The sequence below is a fragment of the Petromyzon marinus genome, chromosome 14 (assembly GCF_048934315.1).
Source record: "Petromyzon marinus isolate PM22_M1 ecotype Great Lakes invasive population chromosome 14, UKy_Petmar_22M1.pri1.0, whole genome shotgun sequence".
In the NCBI taxonomy this organism is placed as follows: domain Eukaryota; kingdom Metazoa; phylum Chordata; class Hyperoartia; order Petromyzontiformes; family Petromyzontidae; genus Petromyzon; species Petromyzon marinus.
The window spans coordinates 6,822,947-6,847,478 of NC_133680.1; the positions used below are offsets into that span (position 1 = coordinate 6,822,947).

At 40.9% G+C, this 24,532-nt stretch overlaps 1 protein-coding gene across 4 annotated transcripts; it reads left to right on the forward strand.

The window, feature by feature from the left end:
- On the forward strand, positions 1-24,110 carry LOC116942375 (semaphorin-3C-like). Of its 4 annotated transcripts, none has more exons than XM_032954193.2 (18): positions 1-166; positions 4,019-4,127; positions 8,583-8,743; positions 9,083-9,145; positions 10,188-10,307; positions 11,413-11,506; positions 13,425-13,544; positions 13,723-13,862; positions 16,888-17,002; positions 17,561-17,630; positions 18,150-18,294; positions 18,995-19,217; positions 19,347-19,435; positions 19,950-19,991; positions 20,186-20,343; positions 20,924-20,991; positions 21,248-21,381; positions 22,682-24,110. In XM_032954193.2, the coding sequence occupies exons 2-18, from the start codon at positions 4,031-4,033 to the stop codon at positions 23,105-23,107; spliced, it is 2,265 nt and encodes a 754-aa protein (XP_032810084.2). In that variant the 5' UTR covers positions 1-166; positions 4,019-4,030; the 3' UTR covers positions 23,108-24,110. The 4 variants fall into 4 exon arrangements, with proteins under 4 accessions (XP_032810084.2, XP_032810085.2, XP_032810083.2 ...); XM_032954194.2 differs by lacking the exon at positions 1-166 and adding an exon at positions 212-341; XM_032954192.2 differs by lacking the exon at positions 1-166 and adding an exon at positions 2,813-3,350.
- Positions 24,111-24,532: the final 422 nt, after the last annotated feature.

The following is a 24,532-nucleotide window of genomic DNA, read 5'->3' on the forward strand; positions in this document are numbered from 1 at the left end:
CATTTAAGACACAGTGAAAGCTTCACTACGGTACAAGATTAATTGACCTTTTTCCCGATGTAAAAAGGAAGGGCAATTGTGTGTGTCCCCCACCACCACCACCACCACCCACAAGCAAGGACAAAAGCCTCCAAGCAACTGAACACAGCCACAACATATATTACCAGTAAGTGGTTTCAACCCATGTTCATTGGGCACACGCAGCCCATCGCAGGAGCTGCGATTGGTTGCGTGCAAGCTTTTCCAGAATGCTAAATAAATAAATAAACTACTCGTCAGAATGGCAGAAACAAACCAGTGATTATCTTTGAAATACAAGCGTTTGAAACAGTTTAGCTGCGGTAAGTGAAAAGTGTTTGTAAAATATGAGCCATTACCATGGATATGTATTTATACTCTAATTTGACGTTTGTTAAGATCGGCTCACCTCACAATACCTACGCCCATGTATTATTGGCCCTATGCTCTGGATTTGTGATGTCGAAGTATCATATCATAGTTTAGTTTATGCACGTACATTATTGTGGTATGTGTGCATTGTTTAATTGAAGGTGTGAAACAGTAACAAGTGAATCTGCAACATAAGCTAGAAGATATGTTGCTGATAAAATGATATTAATCTTGTTTGAGCTCAAGATATATATAGCTTTGAATTGTTTCCATGTCAGTAGTGGCAGAATGCTGTTTTGAGGTAGCAGAGTAAGTTTAGTGATGCCCCTCGATACTACTGCCCTCCACGTAACAAATGTTTATTTCTAAATGCTTTTCTCCAGTTGAGGCTATATATGTAGAGTATTTGTTGTTTATCACTCAACAGAAATAGTTGTTACCATCAAAACTACCTTCAGTCCCACGATTGCCTCATGAATATAAATGTTTTGCATAACTCAACTGTGACTGTACACACTTAATGCACCTTTCTTGTGGCAATCATTAGTCGATCAGTGCTTCACTATGAAACAAATAAAATCTGCAATAAATCACAGTATCGTGTACAAACATTTATATTTGAATGTGCAGGATTGCAATTGAATCTTCTCATTGCAGTCTCACAATAACGATGTCACGTCAGCATCAGTAAAAAAAAGAGAGGCATTACTTTGCCGTACTTCTTGATCATCAGGTGTTAACATTCCAGACACGTTTTCGAGCCATCAAAAATTATATCTAAAAAAACAAAACATGCCTTGTAACATATGCGACTCACACTGCCGCGACCTTTTGAGTTTTGGGCATGAGCTGCGCGATTTTCACCGAGTAATTTTATTATCGGTTACCATGACCAGAAGAATGTAGCATGCAATGCATGACACGCAGTGACCTCCACCCCGGCCCCCACCTCAAAGGCACAAAAAGCACAGAAGCATTGTGACCAAAGTCCTTTTTTTTTTCTCTTGAGTTCGTAGGACTGGTGGAATGTTTATGAAATTCACTGACTGTAAAGTCTCATTCGAACGTGCACGTTCCCACCGTGTGTCAAGGTCGGGGACAACAGCGCCACTTGTACACACATTGCAAGGTATACCAGCCCTAAACCGCATTTAAAATGTCCTCTCCGTAGTTCCCACAGTCGTGGGGCTTAAGTTAATGTGCAATGGGGAATTAGTATGAAATGCACGTCCAATTGCGTACGCGCAAGTTATACAACCAGCTGTTATGAAATGTATATGTTTAATTTACACATTTGAGGCCATAAGAAACAAGTACAGAAGGCGTATACAGCCATTGCATATATAATAGGATTGCTGCGCATTTATGGGGCTTCTCAATAAGCCTTGGAAATGGGCAAATATGTATCACATTCAATCCTCTGTTATTTGTTGCTTGGGCTAGAGTGGTGGCACTGTACTCAGTGCACTGCGCTACGAACCGGTAGGCCTGAGTGAAATTTTCAGCCATGGCAAGCATCATATTGGTCCTGTTGCCCATCTCTCACCAAACTGCCCTGACCAGCATCGTGAGGTATGGACGAATGACCCCAATGATAAACACAGTGTGGAAAGGCCTTCGTCCAACACTATGCATGCACATATGTTGAACTTCTTTTGTACTGTACGTTGCCAACCGTGCTAATCGGAAGTGCATGTGAAGGGCAGCAGATCTAAAGAAGTTCGTTTTCAATATTGAGTTAAAAGGTCATAGCTCCAGTGGCTTCCTAATATCGGAAGGAAGAGCATTCCAGACAGCTGCAGAAGCGCATCTGAAAGTTCGTGATGCAGTGACTTATATTTTCGATGGCCAGCCAAAAGCTTGATGGCTTGCCGTCTGTCAACACTTGATTGACAAATGACAATGAAATATGATCAAACTATAATTCGTTTTACTTGTTGACAATTTACAAATAAGCCAAGCATTTAGGTGACATTCGGTTGTGTTTTTGTATTTTATTACATTAAAACACAAATCCCTGTACATTTTGAAAACTGTATCGTTCAAGATTGAAAACCGCAACAAGATAAAACAACTCGTGTAACATGACCATCTCGAATCCCCTATCTTGGAGGATGTTGCCTTGGGTCACTGACACATTTCTTGGTGCCACACACGCTATATGAAGTCACTTGCTTGTACAACGTCAAAACGGTATGAATCTCTTAAGCTTGTTCGGCGTGGAAACTGAAAGGCAGCATACACGAGAAGAATGCCGATTGGTAAGTAACTGAAACTCGTTCAAGATTTAAAGAAAGCTCATCGGCATGAGAACCACCCCGTTCGTGGGATTAAGCGGACGAATGTATCGCGATAACCTGATCCGTGTCAAAAACACAAGGCAGACAGCCTGTTGTAATAAGGGACTACAGTCGTGGAATAATCTGCTTAGTACTAAACACCCAGTAGACTGAGTTCTCACAATTGTCGTGGACATAAACAGACGAACCATTGTTTTCCCATGAAATGTACACTTCGTTATTTTCCCCACGTTTTAATTTGACAGTCATAAAAAAAACAAGCGTACACATTACACTTGCAGGAGAGCTTCCGCGTCGCTAGTTAATCATCAACTCGCCGTTTGAATATAAAAAGGGGGGCATTAGGTGGACTAAGGAGGGACGCTTTTTCTGACAAACTTTTGCAACAACAAAAAAAACGTAGATTTGTTTGTTTTTTTCACTTAAAATCCACACAAGACTGGTTTGTTGGTTGCCACCGGGGAGAGTCGGCGGACGAATTTTGACGAAACAATTTTTTTTGTATATATATGTGCGCGACCAAACTCCGAAAAGTGCTCTTTTAGAAAAAAATAATAGCCTGTGGAGAGAGCGTGCGATTAGGCGTAGCTACAGAGGAAGACGGCTGCACGTGGTGTGCGCGCTGGGTTCACAGTCGTGCTCGCTTGTCGCATGCAGCAGGTGAAAAATGTCACCGGCAGGTTTAGCCACACCATGAACTAACATTCGCTTTTCCGTGGGGCACCTTAAACTTTGAACATGTGCATGGTATGTATATCATTATTATTTTTATTGTTATACTTTTTTTTTGCTTTACGCCTCCAAACTCTGTCGTTTTTTTTGGAATTGCGTGTGCCTGTGTGTGTGTCATCGTGCAGTTGGCATTCTAAAACATTTTTTTTTCCATATCATTGGAAGAGGTGTTGTATATTTTATATATATACACAAGCTTATTAGCATGCCTCACAGGGCTGGCCCTGCTGTTTAGCTTGTCTTGCTTTTAGATCTTGCGGGGCTGTCAACTGATCTGTGTAGATGTAAAAATAGAAGCGCATGATCGTATTCTGTTTAGTCACAGCCTGCGTGTGCGCGGCACTGATTAGGGGCTCAGAATAAGCACCATTCAGACAGGACGTGAATTAGAATTCGCCAGCAGCTGTTCACCGTAGCCACCCCCCCCCCCCCCAAAAAAAATATTTTAATAGCATTCCGTTACAGATTTCACTTTTTTGTAACAATGTTTCCGAGCATTCTGCTTCGCTCTCTAACCACCAGAGGTTTGTGCGCGCTGTGAAAAAAAAAAACTGACTGCGGTAACTTTTTTTTTAAACGTGTTCTGATCAACCCAGAGGTGTCAGAAAATGGATTGCATCGCTCTGCTCTTCACGCTGGCTATCGTCTGCGCCGACGGTACGGCTCAACAGCACAAGGTGCCAAGAATACGCCTCTCCTTTCAAGGTACAACATCTTTTTTATCTTTCCGTACTCTGAGAGTTGTTTCAAAACACGTCGTGAGCGCGTTAAAAAAAACAATAACTACTATGGTTTTAAATGACGAACAATGATATCCTTTAAGTGTTAGCACGTGTCAAAAAATAAGATTTTTGCATTCGGCTAAAAGTAAAAACAACGAGCAATAATAAGCTGTACATGTATTATGATATGCAAACAGAGACTGGGGGTGGGTGGGTGGGTGGGGGGGAGACACAGCATCTATATATGGTAAATGAAGCAATCAAGTTTTCCTGGAGTCGTCCAGAGAAATCCAGGAACTGTGCTTTCCTTGTCACGAAACTTGAGGTTTATGCACTGTAGGTGGCTAAGTAGGATCAGCACCTACTGAGCTGAAGAAAACATTCGGTCTTAATCAGCCTCCTTTGGAAAAAATATCTCCTCGCACTTGTTATTTTGTCCCCATTGTGTGGAGTATTTTTTTTTTATTCCGCGCTAAGATTAAAAAAACTGGAGGTGCGGGTGAAATGAATGTACGTCTTTCACGAAGAGTGCCCTCGTTAAACTTCACTGGCACACTCCCCAAAACGTTAAAAAAGCGCCTCTCCTTCAACCCGCCAGTTTGGAATGCCTCTCTAAGACCAACTGCTTTTTAAGATTCAATGGGAAATACTGGTGGCTTTCATGCAATAGGAAGTCCACAGTTCAATTGTCGCCATTCACGCTAGACATTTAAAACAATTAATAGGCATGAAAAGAGCTTGTAATAATACATCTGTGAGGAACTTATGTCACTCACAGATACAGACACAACGTTATAACTGTTTGAATTAATGTCTACTTTTAACCGAATTTGTCGGGATGCAAATACGGCATTATACTTTAAAAGGCAATTAATGGAATTGTAAAATGCTGCTTTGCAAAAAAGTTATCATCCACAGTTGTCCATTTCGAGGTCCTAGCTCCATAAATGAAATGTAAATATTGCCTTCTGAGTTTCCAGCACTCTAATTTTTTTTTCTGGAGGAATTCACACCAGTGGGAGGAAGGCCATTGGAAATGAAGCAGAACATTTGCATTACATTTTATAACTTTTCTTGAAAATACAATTTGTCATTTCGAAATTTGTGATTTTTCTTGACCTATCGCACTGAAACGTATAACTTAATAACAGTACTTGATGAATAATTACATTACATTTAGGAAATGTCCTGTGCTCAACTGCATAATACCACGTTGTATAGAGGATGTTGAGAAATTATCAAACTAAAAAAGTAAAAGAAAGTTGAAACTATGTAAAAGCACGTATTTGCATTAGAATCCAGCAATACCAGCTAAGACAAAAATACCTTTGTTCAATCAACTTGGCTCTAAAAGTATGAGGAGCACATGATATAGTAAAATAACATGGTGATACTTAAGGCAAATGCAAGTACTCTACCTCTGTCTAAAAAGGTCACAGTGCAGTCCAAAGTAACAAGTGCCATATACAGCCCTTCCTTAAATCGAAATTCTCTCACAGTAAACACATCCACGAATTGTGCCTCTGCATGTGACTAGTCCACTTCACAGGGTCAATTCATAAGTATAAAAAAACATTATTGTCTTTGTCTTTAAGTTCCTATTGTAAACATATCATGCTGTACTGCTGATCACCCATGGTCAATCAACCTCTGGATGATGCACTTCTGAGCTGCTGCCATATCGGACGATACTTTAGGCAAAAATAATAAGAGATTATAACTCATGATCGATTTGCTATTTTCATCAGCCATGGCCAAATCAACTGTTTGGTGAATGCCCTACCCACTACGTATAAGTTTACGTGAAGTTATTCGACCATACTTCACCAACCTGGAAAACTTTGCTGTTTTTGCCAGGATTTTTCTGTTGCGTGTAGTCACTTTAAGATGTTTTCTTGCTCATGTTTTGGTTTTGTTGCGGTTGCACCCGAGTCAAGAGCCGCATGGCTCACAGGGTTATACCTAATAGATGAAATGAAACTGAAACCTGGTCAGTTCATGATGGAGACGCGAGGGGTCCAGAACCTCGCTCCCGATATCAAACAATAATGATGTTAACCCCGGCTGGGAATAAAACTCAGGTCTGCGGGTTTATTGTACAGCACACTAATATTCGTGCCACCGTTCCATTCCATCGTGTTTATTGTAAAATTACTTATTTAAAACAATATACCAATTGTACTGTTACATACGTTGTGAAATAGCTGGTCAATGTTTAACTGCATAGAAACTCGATACCTAATGACTCACAGTGCAAGCATTAGTGTACGCTGCTTATTTACCTATTGCAATAACTAATTTAGCCAAATTGCCAGAGATTCTCCTGCTGGAGACCACCCAAGTAAACCCTGTAGTCTATCCAGTGGTCGCAAGAGTTAATTAAGGTCCTTTCATTCATCTCTGCACTGGATTGAAACTCATCTTCCCACTGGATTTACACAACACTCCGGCGTACCACAAAGCTTTAGTTCACGAAGCCATCTTAACTGGTCCACAAGCAATGTCGTTTTTAGAAAGGCTTACACTTCAGAGTTTAATGTTATCGCTATATAGTGTTGTTTAAACGTTTGTAAATTACTTTCTTGCTAAATACACTACTTGTTTAAGTAAAAACTATTTAAACTATTTTTAACTATATAGCTCTTTTTTCCAGAAGCGACTGGCCACAAATGAAAGCTCAACGAAGTTGATTATCATGTGGAAATGTATTGCAACGAAATACTCTAAACGCATGTTTCGAAATGTTGAAGGAAAACCCGGAGGACCTGTATAAAAATCTACACGACTACGGGGATAACATGTAAACTCAAAATATATAGGCGTCAGGATCATGATCGAACCCACGACCTCCTTCATACCAGGCAAGGGAGGTAACATCTCACCATCGTGGCGCCTTGAGATACTGCCGCGTTGCAATTGTTAGCACGCTGGACTTGCAATTCAGAGGTCGCGGGGTCAATCTCCTGGTGAGGCAGGACAAACAATGGGCGAGCTTCATAAATCCCCCAGCCTCTGTCCACCCAGAAGTAAAATGGGAACACCTAATTTAGTTAGGGGACTGGCACGTTGTGTGTGGTGGGGTGAAGCGTGGGTATTCCCACCTCTTTTGAGATGTCTGGCCAGTGGAGGCCCTTCCCCCAGCAGTGGCGTGAGAGAGTGATTTTGCTCTTCGTGTTCATTTTATGGACTTTGTCTCTTTAAAATAAAATTATTGAGGATATATATATGAGCTGTGTGTGAAATGATGATTTTACAGGTTACCTGGAAAATTAGAAAATGCCAAAAGTGTTGCATCAGTGAGAGTTGGGAGGGTGGCGGATTATACATTTTCCGATATACAATAAACCTTACAATCAAATATTCTTCTTTTGTTACATTCAAGTTCTGCCGGTTCAAGATGTAAGTACATGAAACGTATTTTTTATTTTAAGCTTTTTTTTTTTACTTTTTGTGACCGGATGGAATTTTATACCTTCAGTATTATGTTACACCAGTACAGTATACAAGGACCATTTATTCACAGGTACCTGCCATGGAATAAATAATGGATTTAAATAAAACAGATCCAAGTATCTGCATTGCAGCAAGATGCATTGCATGGACATATATTACGCGTATACTGCATTCACTTTACAATTGCGGTACTCTATACAACCGGTGTGTAGGTACATCCAGAAAACCAATGTGTTTTTGGATTAGTCCATCAAACTAAAAATAACAGGATAACATGTTGATAAATGGCACATACATACTGTGGTCTGTCTAAGCTTGTGTACAGAGTTGGCCTGGTCTTGTGTGGTGTGTCCACATATTTTTTCTCTGCCCAAAGGGGTTTAACTGCGCCAATGCAGGTTGATAAAAAAACACACACAAGAGTGCAGAGTGGCGCCTTTGGGTGCCATTCCCATGGTTATTTGCCAACCACTCCACCTACACTATGTCAAGTTGAAGCACTACACGAATTGACACCAGGCTATTCTTTCCCCCTCTGTTTTGAAAGGATGGCAGAACAACAAAATACTGGCTTCATCTTTAAATCATTCGGTCCACACATGGTGCGACTACATAATATGCAAACTCATGTCCATAGCATTGTTATTTGCTCAATTTGGAAAGTAATAATAATTTATAACACTTCTGTATTAGCATGTAAACGTGTATGATTCGCATACGTGTGTTTCATAATTCTACTACACTAATGAAACCAAGATAATAATGAAAAACTTAGTTTTCTATCTTTTACCTGTGTTGTGGTGGGGTTTTTTTTTTTAAACAGTACACTTTCATGAAATGGTGGCTAACTTTTTGGCAGCCTTTCAAGAGGTATTAAACGCTGCCACCGCATGCTGTGTTTCATGGCTTTGCGTCTGGGAGATCTTACAAAAAGAAATGGAGTGAAAGAAGAAATAATAATGAAATGTGTTTTCCCTGTGCTTAGAACTCGTGGCAACTCAGTCTTCAGAGCACTTGCACCCAATGCATGGCTCATCGGATTATCACATCCTTCTGATGGACGAAGACAAGGACAGAATCTATATCGGAGCAAAGGATTACGTCTATTCACTCGATATGAATAATATCAGCAGGACGCCTCTCAAAGTAAGCCACTTGATATAGGCTTGGGCTTTGTTTTAAATACCATCAAAGGCATCTAAAAACGGATTTACTGCTAAGGTCCCCAGATCGTCTATTGTGCGATATTCAAATCTTTAACGGGCCTGAATCTATCTAGAGGGAAATTGAATGGGTGAACTGTCCCTGTCAATTACTCCAAATCTATAGGTCCACCACCACCTTAAAAAAATAACCGCTTAAGAGCTCCTCTGCGTTAGGAACCGCTCCCTGAAAGAGAAGTGAAACAGACACTTAAAGAAACGACTACCGATTGTGCAGACGTGGCTTGCCGTCGACAGCCATTAACATGTTAACACATTTCAGGTTCATTGGCCGGTTGGGCCACTGAGGGAAGAAGAATGCAAACTGGCTGGAAAAAATCCCCAAGTAAGCAAATGTGTGGGTCTCTGATTACGCGCACCTTCATCATTACGTGACAATCTCTATATAAAAATAAAAATAAACACTGTGGCTTTTATAGGAAGTAGTAGTTGGAATATGTTATTTTAATTCATATTTGTTCAGTTACTATACACGAGGAGTGGTTAAAAAAGATGATTTAAGATTAAGGTAATAAAGAATGCCAATATGTGCATTAAATCCACCTTGCCCAGAGGGACCATATTTGTATGACAATAACAATAACTTTATTCGTGTAATGGATCACTAACTACAAAACAAGTAAGCATTCGTCTGTTTAGCCTTTGATGTACATTACTGTTAGCAAAAAGTTGTCCTTTACATGCATATACTATACACGTTCATATTCAGCACATGTCGCATGTGTCCCACTCGCTTGGGACTGTGGGATAGGCGGATATGTCAACGTTTATAAAACATGATCGTGCACAAATCGGGCACTGGACAAAAAAAACCAGAGCGAATGAGGAAAACGGTTGTAGAGGGTACTGTAGAAGGACGCTCGAGTGCGTGTGAGATTAAGAAAGAATACCTTTTGATTTAAAGCTTTCGTGACTGCAGAGATTCATATTCTTGGTTCCCTTCGACGTGACTTTACCGAAAGAACCAAGGATAAAGAATACCTTGTTTGAAAAGGTCAGATTTGTGAACATCTCTTGAAAGTGGCAAATTATTTGGTGAAAGTGCATTGTCAGTGGTGGACAAGCACAAGCAACAACAACATTCAACACATTCTTCCATAACACGGCCATAAAAGTAGAGTAGATAATAGGCAATGTTTCAGGCAATGACTCTTTATGTTTGGTTCTTTATTTATATTGAAAATGACAGTCACAACATGAATAAATACACTACTTAGTATGAGCAGATAAATTGATCAGGGCATTCTGATGCGCGACATACTCTTCCAGTACGATGTGCAAAGTATTCATGCAGTAAGATGCATGCACGAGCAGCACTTTGAATATCCACTGAAGAACCGTGCCTCACTTTGAGAAGTTTTCCACAGGATGAATGCGGGAATTTTGTACGAGTGGTGCAGTCATTTAACAGAACGCATTTGTACATCTGCGGCACCGGGGCTTTCCAGCCCATTTGTACTTTTATCACCCATTCTTCTCTTGCACAGGTAAGCGACTTGGTATTTATTAGCAATATTACTGCGTACGTGTGAACGCCCTTTTGATCTTGAGATAGCTCTGCGATGTGTTTTCGGGTTCTACGTGCCTTGCTCGTCATGATGGCTGACGTTTTTTGCACCCATGTGCTGAGAGCTTCTCTTGAGTTCTGCAAAGTAAACTATTTCGGACTGAACAGTGCCTGAAGAAGCTTCCAGCACTTGGAGCAAAAACGTTGGACATAATGCTAAGCAGTAGATGGTACAACCCGGGCACACGTCAAAGAGTTGCATAAACAAAACGTTGCCAATGTGTAGATTATCGTTGACTTGCTTTCTGTTATTTCCAACGTGCAAAGACATTTAAAAAAATACGAACGATGTTGCCAACGTCACATGACATAATAAACACATTATATAAAGAGGCAATCCGGAATATATATATAAAACCAGGAAAGCAGGCATTTCTATTTAAATAAATACATAATAGTAGTTTAAATAAAATAGTTTTCCCCCTGAAAAGAGTGTTGAGGAAGTGCTTATCTCCTGCTATAGCGCTGCCCTAGTGGTGGAAATTCTACACTCTCATGGTGGGGAGAGAATGTCCATAACACAACCACCGTTGACTTCCCACAAAGGGGTTTGCTCATAATTTATCAGAGAGGGCTAAACAGCTGAGCTGACCCCTGACTGGGATTTGAACTTTCAACCTTCCAATTGCGAACTGCACGCTCTAACCACAGTGCCACCCAGTTGAATTAATAGATGCCTATGCCTCACAATACTACATGGCTGCAGGACGACTCTTCCTACCGGTGGCGATGTGGGAGTCCAATATAGCGATCTTCTTATACCTGATTTATACTCCACTTATCCTCTGGGAAATATCATAGATAATTACAGATAATTTGATCAATTGGGCCATATATAATTGGGAGTTTTCACGAATAACCCTACAGCTCCCGCGGATAACACAAATTGCGGGCAAAAGGTGACCATACAATAGGGTAGGAGTTCTCATGTACATGTGCTAACCCATACTGTAAATGTAAGCATGGTAATGTTAATTTATTTGTGATTGACTGCATTGTAGTTTATGTGACGTATATTTTTTTAGAACTTGGAACTAAAAATCCCAGTGGAGAAAGCAGACTCCGGGAGGGGGAAATGCTCCTACAGCCCTAAACTTGAGAGCATTTCTTTCATGGCAAGTAAGTATGTGACCTTGCGGCTGTGGTAATGAAAACGGAATATCTCCTTGCCACTGCAGATTATCTCACACCTCACAACAAAGTACACAAGGCACAAACTGTATAAAATACAACAACCTCTCTCTCACCCTCTACGAATGTCACGTCCTCTCTCAAAGACATTGGCGATCGTGGTCTTACTTACATTCAGCTCTGTCCATTGTATTACAAGAACAACATACGTAATTGCACACGTACCGTATTTAAAATAAACTTTAGTGTCTTTTTAATACGTTTCGTCTGCATTAATAAAAAGTATATATAAAATTTAACTCATGGTAATTGCTAATCACGCGGGACTAATTGACCCCAAGCACAAAGTAACATGTAATTAGTAGTGAAATTAATGAATGGCAAGCATGAGCAAATATAGACAAATATTCATAATAATTCATAACAATAATTGTTACAATCATATCGTTTTTTTAATTTCATAATTATCTCTGGCCTTCGCACAAGAAGGGCTCACAAGTGACGCCATCACATCTATGCCTCTATTTAAGGAGGATTTCTCCACAAATCTGACTGCTGCCTGATGAAGCTAGTTGTAATTACGGGTGAAACGTCGTACTCAGATTGTAAATGTTGCAGATTTACTCTCCAACATACCGGTGTGCTGTACTAGTAACGAATTGGCATGTTCTGTTTACGTGACAAACCTTACCAATTGGCTGTGTCAGGTGGTGGCGGGTTTAACGACACATTTATACTTACGCGATCTAATAAACAAAAAACCTGTATCATGGATAATTATCTCACACCTCACAACAAGGCACAAACTGTATAAAATACAACAATCTATTATAATTATTGTCATGATGTCATGAAAATGCAACCTTCAAGCAACCTTTAAGCCTTTAATTTGACAGCATTAAAAACGCGATTCTAACGCTGAATGTTTTACTCTCAGGCTATGGATATGAGTTTTGTGCCTTTTTTATTATCTTAAACCTGCAGTGTTTATCCAGTTTTCATATGGCTACATATCCATATTTACTTTCATAAACATATTTTAAAAAATGTATTTTCAGTTTTGATGTAAAGCTTTCGTGACTGCAGGGATTCATATTCTTGGTTCTTTCGGTAAAGTCACGTAGAAGAGAAACAATAAAATAATAAAAATATAAAACATTAAAATTCTCACGACGTTTTGACTGCAACACAAGCAATCATCATCAGGTGCTTATTTTTTTATTTTATTGTTTCCCTTCTACGTGACTTTACCAAAAGAACCAAGAATATGTATATTCAGCTTGAATTCATGCATTTAAATATTAATGTTATCCAGAGTATCTTCAATGTGTCCAATTTCATCAGTTATAGAAAGCTAAGCAGGGCCTCGCTTGGATAGTGCTTGGATGGTTTACCAATTCACAGTAGGTTTCTATAGGCTGCAGGGCTATGTTGTGGAGAGTACAGAGCAGTAACAACATATTACATCGTTTTACTGTACTGTACATCTATGCCTCCACATCTACGCTCTTTACCTCCACCACCAACAGCACTGACAAGCGTGTTGACCTATGGCTAGATATCCCCATAAACCACATGGGGAGACTGTCTTCCAAGCAGTGTGCTCACAAAGAACTGTACACGTGATTGCTATCAATAGATAAACGAAAATATTTATTCAACCAATTACATTTTTTTTGACGATAATATAGCGTGGATCAGTTCTGCAATGACCTGGTTTTTGGTAATACGTTGGACTAAACATTCCTGTTACTACTCATCACTCCATTCATGCTGCCTGAATTAAAAAAACAATCAAACTCCCCTTTTGTTGTTAAATGGAGTAGAGGTCACAGTTGCAATAAGTCAGCGCTTTATCTTGTGATCTATTGCTCTGGGTTTTTTTTCGTTGTTGTTGTGCGACCAGACGAGGAGCTTTACTCGGCGGTTTACACCGACTTCATGGCCACTGACGCAGCCATTTTCAAAACGATGGGAAGGCTTCCCCCGATACGCTCTGACCAGTACAACTCAAAGTGGCTAAACGGTTGGTGCTCGCGTGTTTTAAAAGCGAAGTCAAGAAAGAAAAAAAACTTTTTTGCGAAAAGCATATACTCGTCTCACGCAATGCACGCGCTTTGCCAGCGCTATTTTTGTTTCATCCGTCTTTAATTATTCACACTTTGTTAGAGTGCCGTGAAATGCTTGGCCATGTGTGTTTACAGAGCCGGTGTTTTTGGCCATCCAGAGGATCCCAGAAAGCAGCGACAGGAATGACGACAAGCTTTATTTCTTTTTCCGAGAGAAATCAGCTAACGGAGGGACTGGGAAAACGTCCGTTTCTCGCATTGGGAGAATTTGCCTGGTGACGTTTTATTTCCTTGAATGTGTGAACTTTTCAGACGTATTGTATGACTAAATAATTATACCTCATTGCATTTCATTAGTATTATCGCACTATTTATAGACAGCCATAGGAAACTTATAATTAGACTGCGGAAACCGAATATATACTTTGTCAGTTGGCCCCAAGAGGCAGATTAAACAGAAACCTGAGGAAGGATTTACATTTTTAAAATAGATGTTTTGTTATTTTTAGACACTGCTAAGTGAATATATGCAGTACACTGCAAGTTAATTTTCAAGCCCTTTGTAAATATTAAGATTATTACATTTGTGATCATGAATATTCTCCGCAACTTTCTACATGACATAATACTTAAAAAGAAAATCCTCAGGAAGACAGAATCACTGTAAAAAAAGTGCAATAGAATAGCTGTCGTTCAGACATCCACCAATGTTCCTGTATATTTTTACTTTGCAGGCATTTCTATCAAGTTACCTGATGACATGGTCAACTCAGATATATTAGCACATACGCATATTCAAAACTCAAGCTCCAGTCGCCACCTTTTGGCAGCATTAACACATTTTAAAACTTGTAATCACTACATTGTGGTCCAGTATACTCAGTGAAGTGGTGGTGCGGTGGTGAACGCACTGCACTATTAACTCAGCAACCTAAGTTCAATTCTCGACCCATGAGTTCCATCAGTGGCGAGTACTATCTGAACTTGTTCTGGGCCACCCGTTCTCACATTTGCACGGACCAACGTCGATGAAGTTTTGTCAATCATGCCCCATGATGTGAAGGTTTGGGCGTGGTGGGGAACTTCATCTAACAAACGCTGTATGTCATTTATATTATGGATATGGAGCAACAGTGGCACAGTTAGTATACTGCACTATGATACCCACCAAGATGAGGCTGGTTCCTGGCCACAGATAATATCAGTGGCGTGTTATACCTGAACTGGTACTGGGATCCCATCACTAAATTCCACTAAGGCAGTGAATTATAGCCATAAACCTCCATGACTGGCAATGGGCTGTGTATTGTTCGTCAATATCAGCCGTTGTCTATTTAAAGCCGGTTGAAGGCCTTCCCATAACAACACCATCTCTCACAGACCAGTGCTGTTACCATCCATCTCACTTCACCATGTCAATTATGATTACTTTTTGGTAGGAAATCACAGTAAATACGAAACTATCAAAACATGTCTTCATAGCTGTGTGGTTAAACTGAATGTTACACGTAAAAAGTAACAAACAATAAACTACATGAATGATAGTTTAGATAACTGCGGTTGTGATTCATATGGTAGAATCTGGTATTTCTGTGATAACAACATTAATACATCTCCTTTCAATTTTGTTTCTCCACATGAAAAAATAAAAGTACTTTTTACACAACCGATTGGCCATACAGCCTTATGGAAATACATCTTGTTCACAATATTGGTTTGATATATTCAGACTAAGGACCAGTTTCAACATCATTAGACAAAGACCCTTTTGTAAGAAATACACTGTTTTATTCGTTGGGTCTCTCGGTAAAGCCACGCAGATCAAACATTTTATAAAAAGAATAAAAATAATAACAATATCACGACGTTTCAATCGCGACACAAGCAATCGTCATCAGGTGAAAAATATAGCGGGAAAGCTGCTGAGGCAGGAAAGAATATATGTCGGGAGCGCTGCTAAGTCGGGGAGTTATAAAGATTTGAGATAGGTGTAGCCCAATGGTGTTGTTGGTTTTCGTAACCAGGCGGTCGGTAGGATCTCTATTGATTTTGGTATAGCTGCCATCATTAAGTAGGTCCTGATATTTTGTTATTGTATGTGGTTTTGTCCATGACGACAGTGGCATTGCCCTTGTCGGCTGAGAGGATGACTACTCTGTCATTTCTCTTTTTTAGTTGCGAAAGCTCAAGGCGCTCATCCTTGCTGATGTTGCTAGTAGGTGTCTTAGTGGTTTTCGAGGATTGCAGCGATTTCTGATCTGGCCACGTCTGCAGGAATTTTCGACACTGAGTTACATTCACTAACACAGCCACCGTTAGCTGTGTTAGTAAATGGCGGCTTGCCATCCTGTTCCACCTCCATGTGGCCATGGCTCTTTCCGAGCTCTCTCCGAGTTTACATTAACAAGCAAATTTCTTACATTGACATGCTAATCTCTTACATTTACAAGCAAATCTCTTACATTGACATGCCAATCTCTCACGATACAATGGCCACCCCCACAGCTTCGTTTGTCAAGATTTACCCGATCTTACATTTACATGCAAATTTAATCTCTAGCCCCGCCCACTGACCATTTGGCTACACCCATCTAAAATCTTTATAACTCCCTGATTTAGCAGCGTTCCCGAGATATATTCTTTCCTGCCTCAGCAGCTCTCCCGCTATATTTTTCACCTGATGACGATTGCTTGTGTTGCGATCGAAACGTCGTGATATTGTTTTTATTCATTTTATTATTTTTCTATCTACGTGGCTTTACGAAATGACCCAAAGAATATGAATTGCTGCAGTCAGCAAAGCTTTAATTCAAGATTTACACTTTTTTACCATTTTATTTTACCAGGAGTGGCCCACTGAGCTATTAGGTTCGTTTTCAGAAGCAACCTGGCCACAAATGATAGCTCAACGAAGTTGCTTATCATGTGGAAATGTATAGCAGCCAAATACTCTAAATGCAAATGTGGAGGGAAAATCCGGAGGACCCGGAGAAAATCCACACGACCACGCGGAGACACGCAAACTCCTAATGTACAGCAGGCTTCAAGGACGAGATCGAACCCACGACCTGCACACCAGGCTAGGTAGTTAACATCTAGCCTCCGTGGCCCCTTATGTGCCATTGATTGACACAAAACTACATAATACAGCCCCAACATAATCAGTAAGAGCTGTTGGTAGGAATAACACGTGAAGAGTGAAGCATGCAGGTTCCTATCTACATTAACCCGTTGCCCCTTGTGCGGAATCTTTTACCGTGAGAGCCTGATGACTGAACGACCCTGAACGGTTACTCACAGAACGACGCTGGCGGTCAGCGCAGCCTTGTCAACAAGTGGAGCACGTTTGTCAAGGCGAGGCTGGTCTGCTCGGTAACGGACAACACAGGCATAGAGACGCACTTTGATGAGCTTCGTAAGTCGTCATGCCTACATCCACAGCACGGGAAGCACATCAAATGAGTGAAACCTTGCAGATATCAACTGAAGACTCATATCATCATCATCATCACAATCCCCCGCCTGCGCACGAGCTGATTTAATCGCTCCATCTCCTCGGGGGACGTGATCTCTCTCTCGCGCATTCCGTTTGTTGGATGCCACACTATTCTTGACCATCGGTCATCGTCCCTTCGAGTGACACGTCCTGCCCAAGCCCAATTATCATTCTTAATATTTTAATTATGTCCTTAATCCATGCGCTTCTCTATCTGCCTCTGAATGTGATTTCAAGCATGCAGCCCTCCATGTTTTCTCGCACACTTTATATGTTGAAGTAGAATCATTTATGAGTTATCGAAGGCAGAAGCAGGTCACGTGGGAGTTGCATGCGGGGTTGATGATGTTGTTGTTTTGTATCGCAATGCTGCTTCGAGAATAGCAAATTATGTAGTGATGATGTAATATGGGTTATAGTCGTGTTTGAAGTAAAGTGCTAAATGACCTCTACAGTACCTGTACCTTTCCATTGCAGAGGACGTTTTCATATTAAACACAGAAGACATGAGGCAGCCCATAATATATGGATTATTCAGTACTGCTGGGTAATTAACAACTGATTTTTGTCTCACTTCATGCATTACATATACTGTACGTATCACTTTGTGTCAACATAACACATTCACATTGTATGCCTGTTCCATTACGAGTGGTAAATATATATAGGGTGCTTCAAAAAATGTTAACACGTATATGGGACTATCGTTTTCAATGGAAAAAGAATGGATAATAAATTGTAACACGACAACAAATGTATGTTAATAGCTTCAAAAAGTCAAAGTCTCCACTTGTTCGCCATCATTGTCAACACGTGGCCTGGATTATTCTCCAGGTGGTCTCCAGAGCCTGGGGCCACCATTTCTTGCGGTGTTGTTCTGAGCTGAAAAAAAAAAATATCGTAAGTGTTAACATTTTTTAAAGCACCCTGTATATGTGTTATTGCTTATTGTCTATGTACTTTTCAAATTCTATAGACATTTAAGGAAAAAAAGTCCATGCATGGAGGGTAAATGAAGCGTTCCAAAATACTTAATCTCGCATACATTTTATTTTTATGCCGTTAGATCTGTATTCAAGGGTTCTGCTATCTGCATATATAGCATGGCCGAAGCACGGCAAGTGTTCAACGGGCCTTTCGCACAAGTCGAAGGACCTGGATATCAGCAGCTTCCATACCAAGGAAAGATCCCATACCCAAGGCCCGGAACAGTAAGTCACGACCTCGCATTTCCATTTGAGCATGTGCTTCCATGGTTAAACATTTAACGAATGATATGTGACAAGTGAAATTTTACAGAGCAACGGGAAGGCACTGAATCTTGACAAACATCAATAATAATAATAATACTCAGTATTCCAAAACGGGTTCGGGATGTTGATAAATATTTGATCCACGATGCATGCAACATTAAAGGATCACATATTTTAATGAAATGTTCTGGAAAACATCTGACTGAATTGGTTGATGGATGGTGTAAAAAAAAAACACGACTGCGGGCCAGTTTACTCGCTGTAATTTTATTACTTTTTAATTGCCTGTGGATTGCTTTTTTGGCAAGAGTTTAAGATAAAAACCCTAGCCGTCAAAATAGACAAATAAATAGACTAATTGCCGCCAGCATGAAGCGAATTATGTTGAACACTAAGTGGAATTCATTGATTTATTTATACCTGCATATTTTTTTTTTCCACGAGTTCACACGGATTAAGAAATACACGTTGACTGAAGCTGAAAATACACTCTTACATTAATATTTGAGCTGGCGGACATTCCACTGAGGAAGCTTGGGACGAGCCACATCGATGGTGTACACAACAATATGTGCAAATTCCAGATTTGTTGTCTTTCTAAAAGCCAACACGATTTGAGTCTGGAGAGTCAAATCTGTGTCTAATTTATCAATTGCAGTGCCCAGGAGGAACGTTCACACCTTATATGAAATCCACCAAAGATTTCCCTGAGGAAGTGGCCAATTTCATACGGAATCACCCACTCATGTACAACCCCATCTACCCCATCGCCAAGAAGACCTTGATCATGCGAGTAAACACAGACTACAAGATCACTAAAATTTCAGTCGACCGAGTTGTGGCTGGGGATGGCACCTATGACGTCTTGTTCCTCGGAACAGGTATTTAATTCTCTCATCACTAATTAACACTTTCCACTCCTTGTTTAGCTTTTACCCTCGCTGGATGCCAGAGGGATGCTAAACACATGACCACAATTTGTGCACCATTAAATGGATTGTGTTTTGCAGACATTGGAACCGTGCAAAAGATAACAGTTTTGCCAAAGCATGACGGCCTGTCCGAGGAGCTGTTTTTGGAGGAGGTAGATGCTTTCAAGGTAAGTGTCACTCAGTTTCACAAATGAATCACGAATCACCCTCGGTTGCAGTAAAGAAACTGTAATCATCCTGATGATCAGCCACGACCAATCCACTGCTGGATGAAGGCTTCCCCAAGCTTCCGCCATCCCTCACCATCCTGCGATGCAACAATCCACCCAGCGCCACGCCCACGAGATAATTTATTCGTTCCATCGCTCCAGCCGATGTCCTCTCAGACGCTTTCCACGCCTTGGCTTGCCACTTTCACTATTCTTGACCAACGGCCATAATTCCTTCTCGTGACACATAACCAGCTAAAATAACTTGACTTTTCTTTGCAGTTTGAATGAGATATTTAACATGTGTTTATTCTCTAATCCATGCATTCCTCTTTCTGTCTCTTAATTTAATTCGAAGCAAGCAAAAGTAAGAGTGAATGTGGGTTTCTCGATGGAATCATTTAGGTTCTACGCACTTAAAATTCTGGAACAGGATTTGTATATGAACCCATGTAAAATGCTTATATTACAGGTTCCAACACCAATTCTCTCCATGAAAATATCTTCGAAAAAGGTACACAAAATCACACATCACGCACAAATTTTGACTCACGCGCACAATGTAAATTGCAATAAGGAAACGTGTGCAAAAAGACAACGCCATCTCACCAACTTTTTCGAGGGAAAAATAAAAGCGCAAACAAAATTAATCATGCGCGGAGGAATTGTCTTTTACAAGGACACTTGCACGGCTGCTTATTTTCACAGCAACAGCTGTTCATTAGCTCGGCGAAGGGCATCACCCAGCTCGCTCTGCACCACTGTGGCATCTATGGCAAGGCGTGTGCCGAATGCTGCCTCGCAAGGGACCCATACTGTGCGTGGGATGGACAGCAGTGTTCCCGATATTACCCAACAAACAAACGGTGCGTGTCCGCATCCCCAATGTGGCGCGTGCTGCGCCGCTGCAGTTCGCGCGCATTCCCCGCCGTGCGCCTTCGATGTACCTGTGAAAGCTGAGACGGCGTAAATTTGCGGGCCAACTTTTCATAGCCAGCATTTTTTGCGGAGTCCGTTCTAATGTGCACGATGTCTGCGCACATTGCGGCATTATGAGTGATTGCATGCTTGCCCAGCGTGCATGTTATGAAGATAATACACATTAAAAAGTCTTTTATCTTTTTTTGGAAATGTCACATGCCAGTTGAAGCCATTACACTACGGATAATTTTAATTTAAAATGTTACGTAACGAACTTTAATGAAAGGTGAAGGTCCAGCCATGCCATTGCTTGCTCATACCACACTGCTGGTGTAGATCACTAAGGGTGATCACTAAGGGATTTGGCCTACTCTTCCACATTGACTAGATGTGTTAATAGGCAATATTAATTGATACATGCACATTAACCCATGCCTTAACAACAGGATTTTGGTTTTCATATTGATGTAAATGTACAATGCATAGGGACATAAATATATAATAAAATATATTTTACATTTGCAGGAGGAGAAGGCGTCAAGACATAAGGCATGGCAATCCATTAACAGAATGTAAAGGATTTAATGTAAGATGTAAGTGCTCGTTACCAAATTATTATTACGTACAGTATAAAGGCACAATCATGATATGGCTTACCAAACTGTAAAGTCAAGAGCTGGGTTTGGAGGTCGCCCAACACTTTTGCTGATTCCCAGTAACAACAAATTCACATATTTTCTCGGCCTCTACACCTCGACCTTTCATTTAGTGACACGTGACAATTAAATGTATGTACCTTGGCGAATGTGATCTTTGAAGTGTGGACTAGTTAAATGGTGTTATACGCAGCATACAGGGAAGCAGTGGAATCTCGGCAGTTTGGAGTAGAGGGAAGCAGCGTGTTCTTGGAGTGCATGCCCAGATCCGCGCAGGTGTCCGTGAAATGGATTGTGCAGCGACATGACACGAAGAGAAAGAAAGAGGTGTGTGTTTAACTACACATTTAAAACGCGACATTTCACTTCTTTGCACAGCTACGTTCAGTTTCCAACTCTTATGTAATGGGTGGTAAAAAAAATATACATATCTTTACCCAGAGGATATTTTGAGTGCTTTTTTTCCCCATCCTAAGACCCATCAATTAATCAAGAACAGTGACATTTGCAATCAAAGCATTTGGAAGCCTGAGTAGGCTTGGTCCACGCAGAATGTGTGCATACTTTAGTAGAATTCTGGCATGAGTAAGACATTCTGAAAAAGTTTTTTTTTCATCCAAATTTAACGCGAGAGATTTTTGTCACGATTCACCTCACAGAAAGAGTCAAGCTGAATTCCACACGAAATCCTGCAGTCGAGGGAGTGCCAATGGGATACATGGTTTTTCTCTCGGCATTGCAGTTTCCTCTCGTGCAAAACACCCTGATTAATTAGTATTTCTAAATCTTGTTCAGAATCTTTATTTAAACTGGAAGAATCCAATGAGCTATGAAGTAATTTTTCACAAATGTCCAGGAGGACTCTGCAGGAGGACTCTCCAATCCTCTAAAAGGTGGAACAATTACTGCCAAAATTGCTCCATGAATTTAGCCCACTGTCTTCTAGATTTTAAACACCGGATAAAAGACTGTATTTAAAACTTTGCGTTGAAGGTACAGGAATGAGAAATCAATCTTAGCAACGAAATACAATGGTGAAAAGGGTGTCATTTATTTGAATGTTGGTTTGAATTTTTGTTCACATTGATTTTTTTTGAAGACCCAATATATTCCAATTGTGCAATCAGCACCATGTAATGACATTAACATTTCATTCAGAAATGTCAGCGCCATGGTGGCAAGATGTTAACTACCTCGCCTGGTATACAGGAGTTCGATCCCGACCTTGACGCCTGTATATTTGGACATTGCATGTTCTCCCCGTGGTCGCGTGGATTTTTCTCCGGGTCCTCCGGTTTTTCCCTCCAAATTTAGAAACATGCGTTTAGAGTATTTTGCTGGTATACATTACCACATGAGCTATCATTTGTGGCCAGGTATATAGCTCATTGAGCCTTACCTAGTAATACAAAACCATATTTTTATTTTTTTAGTTTAACTGACTGTCACTCAAGATGCCCGTTTAATCGTGGGCAGATTTTTGTATTCAAAACAAATGTCAACGGTGCCTGCTAAGCACTCTGACCTCCGAGCCATTTGGCCAGCACAGATATAATGTTAGATAATAATTTTCTATTAAACTTCTGTTGTACTCGCTAACATATACGCTGACGGGATTGCATTTCAGGTTATTTACAATTCCAACATAATGCAAACGGAGCGAGGGCTCCTGTTTCGCGTGCTGCACGTAAACGACAGTGGGACGTATTACTGCCTCACCGTGGAGTACAACTTCAAGCACACCGTGGCCAAGTACAGCTTGAGAGTCATGGACATCGCAATGGCCGGCGTCTTCACCGGGGAGGAGCCCCAGAAGCCCTGGCACCCGTCCCACCCCTCCAGCTTTGCACACGGTGCCCAGTTGCCCTACAAGGACTTCTCTCAGCTGCACGACCACCCGGGCATTTTGGCCGGCATCAGCGCTTGCCAGCCACAGAGGCAGCCCGAGGCAGGGTCAGACGTGCAGGCGGACGAGAGACGCCTGAAGGAGCACGAGGAGAGGACAAAGAGAAGGGACAGGAGCCAGAGGAGGGTCGTGGTAAAGAAATCGTGATGGCATCTTCTGTGCCGTAGCCATTATTCTAGCTAACAATTCTGGGGCTTTTTTTTTTAAAGATGATCTTTTATTTTTAGATGTTGTTAGTTTCATGTTATATTTTAGATTTTTTTTTTACATAACTTGTGTAAATAATTACTAGCACATTTTCTGTTGCATTTAAAGGGCGTGATTAGGGCTACTCTATGACATTTGTAAATGAATTATATTCTCGCTGTTGCTCACCCAGCAGTACAAAGTGGGAAGACCACACTGAATCGATCGACAGGCCACGTGTGGTGGGGTAGAGTGTGGGCAACTCTCACCTCTTTCAAGACGTCTGGCCATGGAACAGTATGCCAAAATATCCTGGAGAGGAGCTCACCAGAGGCCCCTTCTGCCAGCAGTGGTGCGAACAAGCAATTGCAAGGCTGCACCTTTTACATTTTGTTCAGCAGCCCTTTGCCAAGGCTTCTTTTTTTTGGTAGTTGGGTTATTCACCCCATTAATGGCAGGCATCGTTCTGAAGGGATCGCCTTCGCACGCAATAGCCATGTACTGCTCGCGAAGCCGATGCGGCAGTCACTGCATTGTGACAGCCGTGTGTTCTCAGCGGTGTACGCGTGCGCTCTTCCACTCTATTTACCAAGCAGGCACTTCTTTCATTTTGTGTGTGTGTCTAGACGTCTCTCGGCAGATTGTTTACTTTGCATCGTCTCCCCACTGCGGGAGGGGACCTAAATGTATGTAACGCACGAAAAAGCAGTTCTCAAGGAATGAGTTTTCAATCTAGATTTTAAAATGCATATCCCCCCGTGGCTTCCTAATATCGGACGGAAGAACGTTCCAGACGGCTGCAGTGACCGCCTAAATAGTAGGACGTGAGAGCATCCCATAGGGAGTCGTAATACTTCTCTCGAACACGATGCTCTAATGCAGAGAGCATCGTGTTAAGAGCATCGTAATAAAAATGCCGCATGGATTAACTGTGAAATAAAATGAACTACTGTCCTGTACTCCATTTTTCTCTGATATCTGCCTTTTTAATTCGTCGATCATGCAACTTCTTTGATTCGACTTGAAACCATCGATGCGTATTTGATCACTGACAGTGACGGTCTCTCGTATTTTTTTACGCAAAATACCGAGGAAGCGTTGTTTAACCCTTCCTTTAGAAGTGGCGTCCAGATTGTTTTGGCATTTAACTTCACAAAGCACTAAAATTTAACCTGAAACAATACAAATATCAACGGGTTTTACTCAGCAGATATTATAGTGCCCATTATGGGAAACATCTCGTCATGTATGTACTGTATGTTGATTTTCGTTCGCTCTGTACGGAGCCAACCGCGCTAACCGGAGGGGCTATATATTTACCTTTATCGATCACTAGAGGGCGATATTCAAATGGCAACGTCTTTTACATTAATTATTAAACAAAGT